Source organism: Herpailurus yagouaroundi, unplaced genomic scaffold (genome assembly GCF_014898765.1).
Source record: "Herpailurus yagouaroundi ecotype Mexico unplaced genomic scaffold, PumYag 67525, whole genome shotgun sequence".
Lineage (NCBI taxonomy): Eukaryota > Metazoa > Chordata > Mammalia > Carnivora > Felidae > Herpailurus > Herpailurus yagouaroundi.
In genome coordinates, this window is record NW_024420331.1 from 2,848,915 (window position 1) to 2,865,779 (window position 16,865).

Consider the following 16,865-nt stretch of genomic DNA (forward strand, 5'->3'; position numbering starts at 1 on the left):
CCCCCCCCCCACTGGGGTTTCCGCTGCAGGTTGTGGAAACACAAGCAAGCTTTAATATTTCAAATCTCAGCTGCCCGCTTAATCTTTCCCATGTAGTTAATGTTCGCGAATGGCCGAAGATCTCTTTCAGCTACCGGGCTCCTATGAAGCCGGCAGCTCGTTAAGTTTTAACAAACTCAGCACATGCTTGACGCTTTTAATGATCGCTTACCATTCGGTGGTTGGCAGGATGAGCATTAAGCTTCACCCGAGCACCACGTGGCGTTTCCGAGGGCTGCTATTTCAGAAAGGGGCGGCATGGGCTGGAAACCTCGAATTTTGTAAATTCACGGAGGTGGGACTACAAAAGGGCCGGCTGTCGGAATCCCGTAAACCCAGCTGTGGATGTGAAGCCTTCCCTGAAGCCAGCCGAGAACCCCTCCCCGCCTTGCCCCCGCCCCCCACCCCGAGCGTGATTTGAACTGGTGTCCCCCGAGCCCTACAGTTCTCCCACAGCCCGCAGTGGGCTGCATCTAACACGCCCGGCGCTGTTCCGCAGACCTCTGCTGATGGTCTTTAAAGGGAGAAGGTTCAAAGAGGCTTGGTTCCCAGGCCTGCTAATGAGCGCGGGGCCCCTTCCCGGTTAATGAACCGGCGTTTCTGTGGGATTCTTTCCCTTGCCCTTTTTGAAGGGAAGGCAGGCAAGGGTTCACAAAAGCAGCAGCGCGCAGCTGAGCCACCCGAAGGCGGCCCGGCGGGGGGGGGGGGGGGGGGGGGGGGGAAGCACCGAAGCCGGCGGGGATCGTGTCCCGGCCCACGCGGCTCTGGGTGTGAGGCTGGACCTCCCGCCAGCCCGGCCCGTCGCCGGCGACAGGGAGGCGACAGGGACAGGCCCTGGATGGGAGTTTGTCGGCCGGGAGGGCCACGCGGGGTCCCCTCGGCAGCCCTCGCGAGCCTCCCCGCCGTAACGCGACGGCCTGACGCTGCCGTCCGATCTGCAGGCGTTACCGTTGTCAGTGACTTACCAGATGCATGTTGAAGCCCCGAGAATCCTTGTTCTAATTAACTGAATCGTTATTAGTCATTGGGACCCAAGCTCACCGCAGCCCCTGAAAAGGCCCGTAGGTATTTTTTCTCTGCTTCCCTCTGCCCACCCACATCCCACTGCGGGATCAACGAGTAGAATTATTCAGGAGGGTAGCGAACGCATGCCAGAAACATTGCCTCTGTCACGATCATCTCCGCGAAAGTCAGTGTTTTTCCTCGGGAATATATTTGGGAAGCGGACATCGCGTATTTAAGCGTTATCGTCGCCGCCGAAGCCACGCGTTTGATTTCACGCACATTTCATGCCCGTTTCCACGGGAGGTGCCTTTCTACTTCTCTGAAGCCTGCTTTGGTGTCACAGAGGGAGAAATCCTGCGGACGCATAAACGTTCGCGTGTAAGGTCATCGATTCCGAGTTCTGAAAGGCTCTCGCTCATTAGTTAGCATTTCTACATTTTAATTCTCAGCACACGGTAGAAGTTGGCCGTGACCCACTCAGGTTATTGGGATCAGATACAAATTGTGGAAACTGCCGTTTCAGTAACTTGCCAGTTTGGAGTAAGACCTTTTAGCAAGCAAAATGGCAAAAACCCACTCGCTGCTTTCAGGGACTGGCTTAGGGTGTTTCTCCCCGCCTCGTTGCCCCACGTGCACAGAAAGAGAATTATTTGGAACGTACACGCATTTTACCCTTCCGTGACCCGCGTTCGGAATCATTTTGAGACGCATTCAAAGCTGACAGCCCCCCATGGCTGACCCCCTCGCGCCTAATCACATCTTACGTTCTGTTTCCAGATAGCTGATCAGCTTCCTTGGATTTTGCTGATGACCCAGGAGAGCTTTGCCTGAAGATGGAAACACTGGAGTCGGAGCTGACCTGCCCTATTTGTCTGGAGCTCTTTGAGGACCCTCTCCTGCTGCCCTGCGCACACAGCCTCTGCTTCAACTGTGCCCACCGCATCCTGGTGTCGCACTGTGCCACCAACGAGTCCGTGGAGTCCATCACCGCCTTCCAGTGCCCCACCTGCCGACATGTCATCACGCTCAGCCAGCGCGGTCTAGACGGACTCAAGCGCAACGTCACCCTGCAGAACATCATCGACAGGTTCCAGAAAGCGTCCGTGAGCGGGCCCAATTCCCCCAGCGAGACCCGCCGGGAGCGGGCGTTCGACGCCAACGCCATGACCTCCGCCGAGAAAGTCCTCTGCCAGTTCTGTGACCAGGACCCTGCCCAGGACGCTGTGAAGACCTGTGTCACTTGCGAAGTGTCCTACTGTGATGAGTGCCTGAAAGCCACTCACCCAAACAAGAAGCCCTTTACAGGGCATCGTCTGATTGAGCCAATTCCGGACTCGCACATCCGGGGGCTGATGTGCCTGGAGCACGAGGATGAGAAGGTGAATATGTACTGTGTGACCGATGACCAGTTAATCTGTGCCTTGTGTAAACTGGTTGGGCGGCACCGAGATCATCAGGTGGCAGCTTTGAGTGAACGCTATGACAAGTTGAAGGTTAGTCCGATCCGCCTTAAGCCAACCCCTTTCTGCCAGCAAATGTCATGGGAATCAAAAGTGTACTCACTGCTAGCTACATGGCAGGTGAAGGTTTCCTCTTCACCTTTGCTATCTGATTAGTTTTAGCATGTTTTCTGGCAGCCTATAAATGTTGCACAATGAGGGTGTCTTGTAAAAGTTGACGGCCGCTTGTAATTTTAGCGTTGTCACGGTGACGGTGAATTTGCAAAACCTGGATCGTCTTCAACCCTTGCAGTTTTGAGTTTTGTGTGTGTGTGTGTGTGTGTGTGTGTGAGAGAGAGAGAGAGAGAGAGAGAGAGAGACAGACAGAGAAGGAAAGAAGGAATGGCAGATAAAATCTGGCTTTGGGCATTTGCAGCGGCTGGGCGGGGGGGGCATTCAGTTTTTCATTCATCCAGGAAAGCTAATTTCACCCGAATTGTACCTGGATCTAAGTTACCCGCATAAACGAAAGGACACAAGGAGGACAGCCTGTGGCAACTGTGGGCTTTTGGAGGACCTGTGACCTTTCATTTCTCGTGTGAGTGATATCTGGCTTCTTGGTGAGTTAGAGCGCGCTGACCATCTCGGGTTTCACGAAGGATTTCCTTTTCATTTAGGCTTTGTGTTCAGGAAGGTTACAGGCAAGACTATTTGAACTTCCACTTTTAACATGAAATTATTAACCTGACTCCAGCTCGGGGAACGATAATTAATATGACTATACGTCAAATTAAAAAATCACTCTCTAAATATGGGTAGAATGCACCAGGGAAGAAATAAGTCAGGTCTCCCGATGTCTGTTCAACTTCAGGCGACGGCGGGTCTAATTATGGCAAACTCAGCCGAGAGTTTGCTCTGATAGTGAGATACTGTGCTCACCAGTCAGTTTTAGATCACAAGACGCCAATTAAAAAGAAAGGAAGTAGAAATTAAGAGCTTTGAGTAAATATATATTCAAGTCCTTCCTCTCAGGAAAAACACACACCGTGTTGTTGAGCAAACAGAAAATGAATCACATGATCGAGAGTGCTACCATTGGGAGCACACCGTCACCTGTCACAAGTGGTTCCTATCACTTTTCCTCAGCTAATGGGTGGTTGTGTTTCCCGGGACCTCATTGTTTATTTTGTGACGCTGGGATTAATGGACCACACCTGTGATTTGGTCTGGCTGTGTCTTGAGACGCGGAGGGAAATGGAGGAGCTGAAGTGAATCCCGCTCCTGAGTGTCACTTGGGGAACAAAACCTCACCTGGGCAGCACGCCTCACTCTTAAGTGTCCATGGAGAGGGAGTTAAGCCCGAGGACTTAGGTGCTGGGGACAAGGGGACATGGAAGCTGCCTGGTTTTCTAGCGTGCCCGGCGCTACCACAAGCACACCTCCAAAGTTAACGACGGCGGAGGCAATGCGTGTGCGAATTGTGCCCCTGAAACAAATTCTTCGGAAATGGATGCGGCGATCCATCTTGGAGACCAAGGTGACCGTTTCGCCCCTGTTTCGGTGGGGGACTGAACGTTTGAGATGACCGGACACAGGTGGTTTTGTTTTCCCAACGTAAACCTGGCGGACGGGGTCTTTTCTTTGTCACAAAATGTTCCTCTGACTGGATCGACACTGCCTTTTGATGATCAGTTGTTAAAACCCCACCGTGATGTTCAATATTCGACAACCCCGGACTCGATAGTTAAACTTGGTAGTCAGGTTCTGCTCGATATTTGTGTACTATCAGAGGGGAGTTATTAATTATTTACAGAACATCTCCAAATTTTTGAGGAGATACTGTCATGCTCTAGGCCCTTCTTGTGATGAAACGGACAACTCTTCAATTATGAGCCCTGCACACTTGTCTGATCGAGCCAGTGGGTTAGTGGTCGTTGATAATTGTCAGGCCCTCCTGGTAACAGTATCAGTTAATGGAGCAGTATATTTTCTCTTCGAATTATAGAAGCATAAGCATATAAACAGCACCCAGTGCACCCAAGCACATTTACAGCCACTCAACCAAATACGCTTCCGAGCATTTATTTACAGCCTTTTCACAAAATGCGCTTATGAGCATTTAAACAGATAACATGCCAACGTAACGTGTTTGCTCCAAAACACGCCATTAGAATGGACAAATCATAAGAATACCCTGACATGTGGGGCGTCTGTGATATTTCAGCTGTCACATAATTATGAACGTACGTACTTCTTTGTTTTGCTTAAAACCCAAGCACAGCGCGTGCATTAATATTTGAAAGGACCAAAGCCAAGGAAGGGTGTTTTTGTCAATTATTACTTTGGTCTGAACAAGTGACTATGCTCTGTAAATTGGATATGTAGGGACGCAAGGGTTTCCTGTTGAAAAACGTGTGTGTCCGTCCTTCTGTTAGTAAAAGTCCACTATTTGAAGACAGGAATTCTGCAATGATGACGAAGAACAATTATTTCTTGCACTGATCTTAAACCTCGGGGGGCACCTTTACTCATGTTAGGTCTCAGTATACGTATGTTTATGTAAAGAATTGGAATATACTTTTGCACATCACTTTCTAGGCACAAAAGGAAAAACAAAGCAGAAAAATCCCAACGTGTAGAATTTTATCTTAAGATAAAAAGAGAAAAGTCTTCCTACCAAATGCACGTCTCTAAATGGAGCATGTCATACTGTGGACTTTCTTGCGTCATTCTAATTGAATTTGAAGAAGTCTCTCGGTGCCCCAAATCTGGATTAAATTTTGATTGGTGAACTACATAACATATAAGAGAATTTAATATAGTGTATGGCAGAGTGACCGAGGAATTTCAATGCAATCATTCCATTTTTTCCCTGTTCCAACATACGATGTTGGAGCTCTAGTTTCTTTTCTCTAGTTATACCTATAAAAATATACAAACTGAGAGAAACTGACCTTGCCTTGCCCTTCAACTTCAGCATAGACTCACTTCAAGTTAGCTGATGCTGAAGGTCCAAACCATTGTTTTGCATTTCTGACTCTAAAGGCTGGCTGAGGGAGTTTATTTGTATGATGTCCGTTTCAATGGGTCATCCCAGTGGAATTTGGTCACAGTTTGGTAAAAGTTCCAATTCAAGCTTAGCCTTCCTGTGTAGTCCTTCTTATCTGGAGGTCAAGACAAGGGATTTCACTCTTGGGTTTCATTTATAGATTGTAAGGTTCCATAATTTGGAAAGTCCTGTACTTTATTTGCAACCGGGAATGTCGTAAGTAGATACTTGCCTAGACTGGTTTTCTCTTTCCTCAGAATTTCTACACCTTGTCCCTTCTCTGAAAATAGTCACAGGCATAGTACGGGTTCCAGCGCAAAGGTGTGTGTGTGTGTGTGTGTGTGTGTGTGTTACATGGTGCATCCATGGTACCGATAGAGTTATCTGGCCCCAAATGTCAATAGTGCCCAGTCGAGAGACCCTGGTCAGTGAGAAGAATTTAGTGTTCATCACTGTAGTAATTTGGTAGGCTGCCCTCACAAGGGATCACAAGCACAGTGACCTAAGCAACAGAAATTTATCGTCCCACAGTTTTGGAGGCAAGAAGCCCAGAACCAAAGTGTAAGCAGGGTTGACTCCTCCTGAGGGCTGTGAGGGGAGGGATGTGCTCCAGGCATGTCTCCGTGGGTTGTAGGTGACTGTCTCCTCTCTCTCTCAGGTGCCGTTCTCCCCCTGTGCTCGTCTTTGTGTTCAGATTTCCCCTTTTTATAAGCACACCAGTCATACTGGAGGACGGGCCCACCATCCTCCAGTATGGCCTCATCATAACTAATTACATCTGCAATGACCCGATTTCTAAATAAGGTCGCATTCTGAAGTTATAGGGGGTTAGGGGCTCAACGTGTGAATTTGGGGGGGCACAATTCAACCCACAACAGTTCCTTACTTCAATGTGTACCTAATTATCTAGTCAGTTGAACACATATTCTTTCTCCATCAAGGATTTAATCACCTCAAGTTAGGCAGAGCCCTGTGGGCTCGCACTGCCCCGGCACTCACCTAAGACTGACCGTGGGGGCTTGTAGATCATGAATTCCCAATAAACTCTTGTCAGCTGCTTCACTGATGATCAACTATTAATCCTCCGTGGAAATTTTAATTTAAGGCCATAACAATACTGCCGATACTCATTCTTCTACGTGACAAAGCATCCTATAATATCTAAATGAGAGAGGAGCCAGGCGTTACATGACATTCCACCCAACTGGACGTGAACCATAATTTTGGACCCTATCGCGTTTTGTTGGCTTAAAGGCCATGAATTTTGATAAACTAGATCTCGGCTAATTGTGCAACAATTCACATTTGTTTCACGCTCTTATGTGATGGGCACTTGATAGACCCATTAAACCCATTGTTTCATTTCCCCTCCAGTTAACCATATCTGGCATCTAGGTGTTGCTTTAACGGGCTGCCGAGAACTGCTAAGCCAGTATATGATTAATAAATGACCGGGCACAGCCTCCTTCCTTCGTGGCGCTCATAGTCTAGCAGAGAACTCCAATCAGGCCAATATTTTCTCTGTTGGTGGGGGCGGGGGGGGGGAAGCACTGCATGCCCACAACAGCAAACACCAACCCTAAACCTGAGCGATGGAGAAAGGCTTCCCAGAAAAGGACCATGACACTCACCATTCCCAGCCTTTTATTAGAAAACGTTGAATTTCCTAGGTGTCTGTAACTGCCCTGGTGCTAGTCATTCTGTTTTTTTTTTTTTAAGTTTGTTTATTTTCCATTTTATTTTTTTATTTGTTAAAATTTACATCCAAATGAGTTAGCATATAGTGCAACAATGATTTCAGGAGTAGATTCCTTAATGCCCATTACCCATGTAGCCCATCCCGCCTCCCACAAGTCCTCCAATTACCCTCTGTTTGTTCTCCATATTTAAGAGTCTCTTCTGTTTTGTCCCCCTCCCTGTTTTTATATTATTTTTGTTTCCCTTTATGTTCATCTGTTTTGTCTCTTAAAGTCCTCATATGAGTGAAGTCCTCTAATTTTTGTCTTTCTCTGACTGACACTTTCTCACTTCACTTAGCATAATACCCTCCAGTTCCATCCACGCAGTTGCAAATGGCAAGATTTCATTCCTTTTGATCGCCGAGTAATACTCCATTGTATATATATACCACATGTTCTTTATCCATTCACCCAGCGATGGCCATTTGGGCTCTTTCCATACTTTGGCTATTGTCGATAGTGCTGCTATAAACACGGGGGTGCACGTGTCCCTTCAAAACAGCACACCTGTATCCCATGGATAAACGCCTAGTAGTGCCATTGCTGGGTCGTTCTTTTTTATTGTTATCTCCCGCGGCATCCCTTGTGCAACCCTGTATAAGATTTCAAGCTAGTTCCCAATAATCCCAGGCTAGGTTTTAGTCTAAAATATGGATATGCCCTCTGACATTTCACCACATGATGCCGGTGGGATATGTGCGTAAGTCGGACATAGGTCTTGTAGAACGTTTTGGTTGTATGGGGTCTCACCAGTTCTGACTGGCCCCTTGAGAATGCAATTCTGCTTGTGGTTTTTTTCAGTCAGCGATATGTATTTAAAATGTGGTTTCCAAGTATTTGTAAATGACCTTAAGCCTAGATTTTAATTTTCTCAGTTTGGTACCCAAAGGATTTATGATACACGGAGGAAAGGAAACCATCCCCAGGGATGAGTTTTTAACTGTAAGCTCAAGGCCACATCCTTCTCCCTGAAGAATCTCCTCTCCCTCTCCCTTCTTGCACCTGCAGAGAGGAAGGTCTTTTCGCCTGATGCTTTGGTGTTATTGGAACCATTTTCAGTAAGTTTGGAGAGTTCTGGAAGATGCACAGGCAAGTATAGAGGTACCTTGTAGCCGTGTGGCTATGTAAACAAATGTAATTCTTGGGCACGTTGCTTACTGGTCAAAAAACAGGGCTAAGTATGTAGTTACTTACATAGACACTTGGGAGAACAAAATAAAATGTTTCACATAAACTCTCGGTGTTGTGCCTGGCCCCCAGGAAGCCTGCAGTGTATGTTAGGACATAACAGTGTCTACTGGGAGCCAGGGGGTAGGATGGTTACAGTGTGGACTTTGGAGATAGACTGCCTGCCAGTCGTTTGTTAATACTGTTTGTATTATTTGTGTGCGAGATGAGGGTCGTGTTACCGTTTTCACGTGTTCTGTAGTTTTGCTTCCAAAGCGCCTGGCAAAGGGCAGAGGCGCAACAATGAATATCCACTTGTTGATGGACGTGTTGATGGACGTGAGGCCTGTTGGCAGGAACCTGCCAGAGAGTTTAGGGATCCTAGACAACGCTGGCTGGAGCCTGGGGCGCCGACTGAGGGGCCGGAGAGAGAGTGTTGGAAGAGTCCTGTTGGGATAAGATTTTGAAAGCCTTTCGAGTGCCAAGTTAAGAGCGTGCGACATTTTTACCCTTCTCTACAGGGGAACGCTGAAGTCATTTTGTTTTTGCGAGGGACGCTATGTGACGTATGTTTTCTGAAGGTGAGGTCACGCGAACGTGTAGGCATCCACAGAGGTAGGGGGGGAAAAGACGTTCCCATGCCTTTAGAATTTGTGGTCTCTCTTTCGTAACATTTATAAAAAAACGTTTTATTTCTCTTTGAGAGAGCGCAAGCCGGTGAGGGGCAGAGAGGGGGGACAGAGGATCCACAGCGGGCTCTGTGCTGAGAGCAGCGAGCCCGACGCGGGGCTCGAACGCACGAACCGCGAGATCGTGACCCGAGCCAAGTCGGACGCTCAAGCGCCTGAGCCGCCCAGGCGCCCCCAGAGCGGTGTCCCTGTTAACTGGCGAAGTAAAGTAGCGTCACACGGCTCAGAACCCGCCACACCGTCAACAGAAACACGCGAAGCTGGGAGACTCAGAGAGTGGCCCAGGAAGACTGAGAAGAAGTAGGAGGGTGTCCTTGCCGGGCGGGTCTTGGGTCCAGGCGGAAAGGCGATTCTTTTCCTCCTGTCCTAGTGCAGCGCGACGCACTGGTGATAACATGTGCTGGTTTCTTCTGGCTTTTTGATTCACGATAAGCAGGACGCCGTTCAAGCCTCGGAATGCCTGCTAAACACCTAAGTAACGTTTTAGAGCCACAAGCAACCTCGGAGCTCACGTTATTTCACCCCCCCCCTGTAGATGAGAATATTAGGTAAAAGGAGTTGCCTGCAACCACCCGGCGAGGTGACTACACCGGGGCTGGACACGGCTGTCCCGCTGCCCGGTCTGTCCCGCGTCCTTTCAGCCCCGCCTCCCTCCGGACATTCCTCTGGGTCCTTTTGAGGCGCTGGGACTAAACGCACTGATTTTACAGTGACTTTGAACACACACCTGGCCTGGCTGTGAGCCACCATCGTGGATGTAGGATGATGCCTCTAGGGCCACCAAGAAAGCTGCTTCAAGATATCCCCATGCTGTCATTTCTACCGCTGCGCCAGTGTAGACCGGGTGGCTTTGAAGGGCCAGACCTCATGCCAGGAGGCGGGTTCATATAGATGGACCCAGTTGCCCTTGGGGACACCACAGAGAAAAGGAGATGCTCATGTGGAAACAAATGAATTACAATCGCAGCTTAAATGGCTCATTAATTTCCCTCCTAGGATAATTATTTGTAAAGTTTATTTATATTTTTAAAAAAAAATTTTTTTTTTCAACGTTTATTTATTTTTGGGACAGAGAGAGACAGAGCATGAACGGGGGAGGGGCAGAGAGAGAGGGAGACACAGCATCGGAAACAGGCTCCAGGCTCCGAGCCATCAGCCCAGAGCCTGATGCGGGGCTCGAACTCACGGACCGCGAGATCGTGACTGGCTGAAGTCGGACGCTTAACCGACTGCGCCACCCAGGCACCCCTAAAGTTTATTTATTTATTTATTTATTTTTTTAAATTTTTTTTTTTCAACGTTTTTTATTTATTTTTGGGACAGAGAGAGACACAGCATGAACGGGGGAGGGGCAGAGAGAGAGGGAGACACAGAATCGGCAACAGGCTCCAGGCTCCGAGCCGTCAGCCCAGGGCCTGACGCGGGGCTTGAACTCACGGACCGCGAGATCGTGACCTGGCTGAAGTCGGACGCTTAACCGACTGCGCCACCCAGGCGCCCCACCTAAAGTTTATTTATATTGAGAGAGAGAGAGAGAGATAGTTGGGGGGGGGGGGGCGGCAGAGAGAGAGAAAGAGAGAGAGAGAGAGAATGAATTCCAAGCAGGCTTCGCGCTGCCAGCGCAGAGCTGGACGCGGGGCTCAAACCCACAAGCCGTGGGATCATGACCTGAGCCAAAACCAAGAGTCGGACGCTTAACCGACTAAGCCACCCAGGGTCCTCCCCACTCCCGCCCTTAGGGTAATTTTTTTCCTGAATGTTTTAACATACAGATTAACAATTTAATTTTATTGAAATACATTAACTGAGTAAACCTAAGTGAGGAGTATCTGTGCGTGGTATTTGGATTTAAGTTGAAAAGTTTTGAAAGAATGCGATTCATCGCGACCAGTTACAAAGTTAAGGCCAGTACGGTATGCTGAAATTACGTTAACAAAACATTCCATTTTTTCAAGGCTGTGATATTCAAAACTCTCCTTCCTTCCGTGTCATTGGCAGATCATGAATTAATTAAGTCCATCTTCGAAAGAGTGGTACATTTTTTAGTCCCGGCTAAGTAATAAAGAGGACGTGAGTGGCCTGCGAAAGTGAATGTGGCTAAAGATTTCATTTATTCTCAGTATGTGACGTAAGCATTCTGGAAAAATCTGACGAAACCGCATTTACAAAATCCACTTAAAACTTACTTGATGTTTTGCACTTTGGGGCATGATACGTAAAGTCTTTGCATACCCGTGAGCATAGGTTTGAAGCTGACAGAGGAAACACATTTTACATTTCTCGTCAAAAAAGAAAACGCTTGTAAAGTGCCGAGCATGGTGATTGGCACATAGTGAGCGTTCCATGAACGTGACGTATTATTACATCTGGGCATTTACTGTTACACTAAAGGCTTCTTTGGTGTAATCCAATCATGGATTTCATGACAGTATCATAAATTACTCCGTGGTTATAGGGTCGATTTGTGTTTCTGGCTGACATGGGAAACTAAACAACCTTCAGGGGAATTATAATTGGGTGGAAACTTTGATTTGTCCTTCTTTCTAAACCGAGCGAGGTAGTAAAATGGACTTTTTTTTTTTTCAACGTTTATTTATTTTTGGGACAGAGAGAGACAGAGCATGAACGGGGGAGGGGCAGAGAGAGAGGGAGACACAGAATCGGAAACAGGCTCCAGGCTCCGAGCCATCAGCCCAGAGCCTGACGCAGGGCTCGAACTCATGGACCGCGAGATCGTGACCTGGCTGAAGTCGGACGCTTAACCGACTGCGCCACGCAGGCGCCCCTAAAATGGACTTTTAAGAAGCAGGGAGTGGTAGACTGAAAGAAATGGCTTTAAGAACAGGCACCATTTTGAAGTTCAGTCCCTGGGGGATGAGCTAGGCTTATCTGATAGAATCAACACCGTGGGTGTTGACAGAGGACCTGTGACTATTTCCTAGGAAAAAGAAGCCAGCTCAGGGTTATGTCACACGTAGACAGCCTGGACCAATCACAAGTTCCATGGGCCAACTTTCTTTTGTGTTGTATGAGGGAAGGATAGAGCAAGCTGACCTTGGCCTATGTTAGTAGCCGTGTCCCTTAGAATGAGAAGAAGAGGTTTTGTTATTGGTTAGGGCTACGAGAGGAAGAAAGCTCAGAAGAAGGAACTCGCAGAAGGAGAAGGGTTGGAGGTCCTCCACGATAGTGGCCCTGGGGGATTTTGTTCTCTATGCTTCCTGCCACTCCATGGGGACAGAATGCAGAGAACAGCAGGGTTATCATCTGCCTCCTCCCTTCTATCTTCTTTGCTGCTTATGGGGGGGGGGGTGGGATCAGGAAAATAATGGCTTTTATTCACATTGGTATAGACTAGGTTAGTAATAAAGCAATATGGAAATCATGAAAAGCTTCTACGCCTTTTGTACCTTTATAAATGATCTCCCCCCATCTGTTTTATCAAATCCTACTTCTAGAAAGAAAGAAAGAAAGAAAGAAAGAAAGAAAGAAAGAAAAGAAAGAAAGAAAGAAAGAAAGAAAGAAAGAAAGAAAGAAAGAAAGAAAGAAAAGAAGGCTTGTTTATTCACCCAAAGACTATTTGTTTGTAGCTAATGAGATTAGCACTGGGTAAACTCTGGGAATGCAGAGGCGAATCACCAAGGTGAGTCTAGATGTAATGATAACGTGTGATAAGAGTATATGAAAGGACTATGAAAAGAAGTGTATGAAACTCAATCCATGAGATAGTTCTTGCTATGAATGGTAGCCAAAAATTGACGGCTTAGGTGCTGCTACCTGGAAATTGTAGAAGCTGCAGTGGAAACACTTTCCGGTGAAAAGCCACATGCGGAGGACAAGCAGTGACTTGCTTTCGCACCATGCGTTCCTTTGGAGTGGCAGGAAAGGACAAGAGATGAGGTCCCCAATCCATAATAAAATCTGGGCCAGGCCCTTTCTTATTTATTAAGGTCTGCTTTCCCCCCGCAGTCTCCGTGTCTTTCCTGGACGGAGCTAATAGGTCAGGTAAATAGCCAGACTCAGAAGCAGTTTCTGTCATTTCCACTCTGAAGGGGCCCATCTCTAAGAAGACGCTATGAGAGGCAACTGGAGGAAGTGCCCTTGTGTTGCCAAAGCCAACCGGTAGGCTGGCTTTATCTGTTGGGGATTTTTTTTTTTTTTTTTTTTTTACAAATTTAGGCGCTATAGGATGAATATCCTGACGTGGTAGAGTGAGAGATTTATCCCTTCCTCCTTTGACCCTTGACATGGCTGTTCAGAGCTCAGTTGCTCTCGGTTGGTATGGAGAGAAGCAAAACGGACAGATTTTAAGACTCCCGCTCAGCATGACCTGTTGCTTCTGGAAGATCTAGGAGACCTGAGGTGCTGAAATCAGGCTCTACAGGGTCCTGGCAAAAAAGGGGCTCGCCCATGTGTAGTGTTCCTCGTGTTAAGTGAAGTAGTTACACTTTCTCTTGCATTCTAGAAATTCATCTAGAAATGTAAGAGGCAAGGCCACCGTGCTGCCTCCACACCTCTAGAAAAACGTCGCGTAGGCCAAGGCTGGGTGGTAGTAGAGGGAGGGAGAGTTCTCTTTCAAGATGCTGCTTTCAGTTGTTCTGAGACGTGGTTCAAGGGCATTTGTTGACTCAACACCGAGAACCAGCTATTACCAAGAGTAATGACTAGCACTGGTAAATCTCCAGATTGACAGTTTGCAAAGCACTTTCAAGTATTATTTGATCCTTGGAACAACCGTGTCTCCCCGGCAAAGATGTGGGAATGATGATACCTGCTCATTAGGGGTCTTGGGAGGATTAAATGAGATAATGTAGGGCCAAGTGTCTAGCCCAGCGTCTAGTGGGTGGGAGAAGCTTGGTAAAGAGGAACCTTTTTAACCATGTGCAACACGCGGCCATGGGAAATTAAATAGCATAAGTACGGTTAGAGACATAAAAGTTTGGGGCTCAGACCCAGGGAGCCCACCCTGTCCCTAACGAATCATTGCCTAGGATTAAGGCTGAAAGAACTATGGCTCAAACATCCCACACCTCAAAAAATTATTGACAAGGAAAAAGGGCTTGAAAGCGCTTTTGCCTTAACTTTGGACACAAGGGCTCCCTGGACAGAGCGAAGAAGTTTTCTTTACAGTGGTGACTATGATCGAAGATGATCTATTTTCCGTTCTAACAGAAATAAAGACGGAAAAATACAAAGGTGAAATATGGAAATCCATGTGGAATCATTTTTATGTATCTACAGTAATGTTGAATTCTTCCATACCCATCAGCCACTGCATATGTAAGTGTTAAATGAAGGAATGAACGAATCTCCAGTGATCCCTAAATTCATTTCATCACTTGAAATGTGATTATTTATTTGCCCTGGTTAAAAATGTAAATTTAGAGTCTCGGTCTATGATTTTGACATTTCAAACCTCTTAAGAGACCCAACTGAGCTCGTGTTCATATTTAGTTATTCTTGGCAAAGCCTGGCTACAGATAAAAATGGTCACTACGTGTTAGTCAATAATAGAGCTTTTGGGTCTATCCTCCATTCCTCCTTCTAGGATTGCTAACCCGTCGGAATTGTAGGCTTCAATTAGCAGCTTAGACCAGAATGTCTCAAACGTAACATGTACACGGGAACCACTCGGGGGTCTTGTTAATATGCAGATTCTGATTCAGCAAGTCTGAGATGGGTTTGGGGTCTGATTTCAACTTGGGGCCTGGCCTTGCCATTTTAGAGTCATATGCATTTAAGTTAGGGGTAAAAGCAAAACTAACATCTCTAAGCCTCATTTGCTCCTCGATAAAACAGGAGGTGCTAATAATTCAGGACTAAACCCTGTAACGCTTGACCCTTGGGAAACCCTGGACGAGGAGTAATAAAGCCAGTACAGACTCTAAGAAGTCAGACAATATAAAGTTTATAGAAACACAAGTGAATGATGGATCTCCTTCCTCAATCCTTCCATCCCCTCCTCTACTCACTCCACGCTGTTCTTAAAGGACCCAACTCTAGGCTCACTGAGGACTTCTCCAGCTTAGCTTTTCATGAAATTCGCTCACCCCAGACGTTCCGTATTGTCTTTTCATGATTACGTAGCATTCGGTACCGTTTTATGAACATTCTTGGGGCGCAGAGCCTTCTCGGCCCAACCATTTGTCCATTTCTCAAACCCGGTGACCGTATCTTGTAGTTCTTTTGTAGAGCATTTTTTTTAAAGCTACGAGGCATTTTATCAGTAGTAAATACTTGTTGAAATAAATGGAACAGCCCATAATAATCTAATCAGATTATAGTCTCCACTGTGTCGGTAGGATTTGCCCATCAGATAAAAAAAAAAAGGAAAGCCATACATAGCCCACCAGCCATTCTTTTGAATTTTGAATACATAAGCAAGTGAAACACTGCCTTTCAGGTTTTTGCATTCATTTCTGAATCTGCAAATCGCTCCCCAATGATTTCTCTAGAGAAAGTATTAGAGAGAGACCGTTTGATTTTTTTTTTTTTTAAACTTCACCTCAGGCAGAGGTGATGAAATATTTGTCATTCACAAGAGGTAGGATAAAATAGCACTATATACCCGTATATTTGTTTGTATATATACTTTTTGTGTATACATTTTGTTCTCTGCTGCCTCAGAACAGTTACCTTTAATTCCATTCTGAGGCAGAATACTAAGAAATCATGAAGAGCTTAGGGGGTCAGCTTAGCAGTGCACGATTGCCTTCTCCTGACAACTGGGAGGGCCAGGGGGCTGATAATGGCACCTAGTGGGTCAAGGTCGGGGATTCTGCTAAGCATCCTAAATGCACAGCAGAGAATCATGGCAGAGAATCATCTGACCCCAAAGGCCAAGGCTGGGGCACCCTGAATTGACCCAAAGCATCTTTGCCAGTGACACCAACGTTCAGCCTCATTCTCCGAGGCATTGACTTGTCCGTGTGACCTCCGAAACCGAATGTATTTGGAGATGTAGAAAGCTCAGCCCTTGGAGAATCCCACTTCCGCCATCTGTGGCCGCCCTGAGTGGCAGAGTGGCAGCGGCCCGAGGCGCTCTGCATGGCAGGCTTCCTCTACCTTAGGCTGGGGCCTGTCTTGAGCAGTCAGGGCCCGCACATGCCATCCTTCGGGCTGTTTCCGCAATATTTAACCCTCCGAAAGCTTATTAAACGTTCCTTAATCCCTTCCTCAAACATGATTGAGGTGCACTTGATATGATCTGCTGTCCCGTAGATTTCCGAGTCATTGCGGCTCGTGTTCAAGACTACCTTCCAGGTGTAGCTGTTTGTGTCAGAGACAGCCTGGGGCCTTCGACCGAGTGGGAAGTCTGCAGAGAAGAGGCTGGCAGCTGAGATTTTCACCCAAGTGGCGTGCATTTGATGCATAATAGTCTTAATTGTGATACATTCAAAGTGGATTAATTCCACAGTTCCAAAGTTAACTCATTAAATCTGTTTAAATCCATCTTCCAGAGACACCGTTTATATTTATGTAGCTGTGCTTCTTTATCTGCAAAACTGTAGATTCTCAGCTTCTCAACTCGGAGACTTGGAACGTGAGTCTTGGAATCAAACACGAGCCTTCAATGCCGGCATAATTTCCAAGCGCTTGTTTCTGCAGGCAGATACTATTTATTTCACCAGAGGTTCACAACGTGAATGCCCCGAGCTGGAAGGGCCTTTGTCATTGTCTAGTCCAATGAGTCTTGCCCTGGCTGCGCATAGATCCCCCAGACTTCCCAAGTGATTCTAAC

General features: G+C 46.9%; 1 protein-coding gene across 7 annotated transcripts in view; it reads left to right on the forward strand.

Annotated features, from left to right (window-relative positions):
- MID1 (midline 1) overlaps positions 1–16,865 on the forward strand; it is a 590,830-nt gene that overhangs the window by 483,301 nt on the left and 90,664 nt on the right. For 6 of the 7 annotated variants that reach the window (XM_040467620.1, XM_040467627.1, XM_040467622.1 and 3 more), the window contains one exon: positions 1,822–2,537. In XM_040467620.1, coding sequence (XP_040323554.1) covers positions 1,878–2,537 — 660 coding nt within the window. In that variant the 5' untranslated portion in view covers positions 1,822–1,877. The remainder of the gene's footprint in view (positions 1–1,821; positions 2,538–16,865) is intronic. The other variant, XM_040467625.1, reaches the window with a different exon arrangement.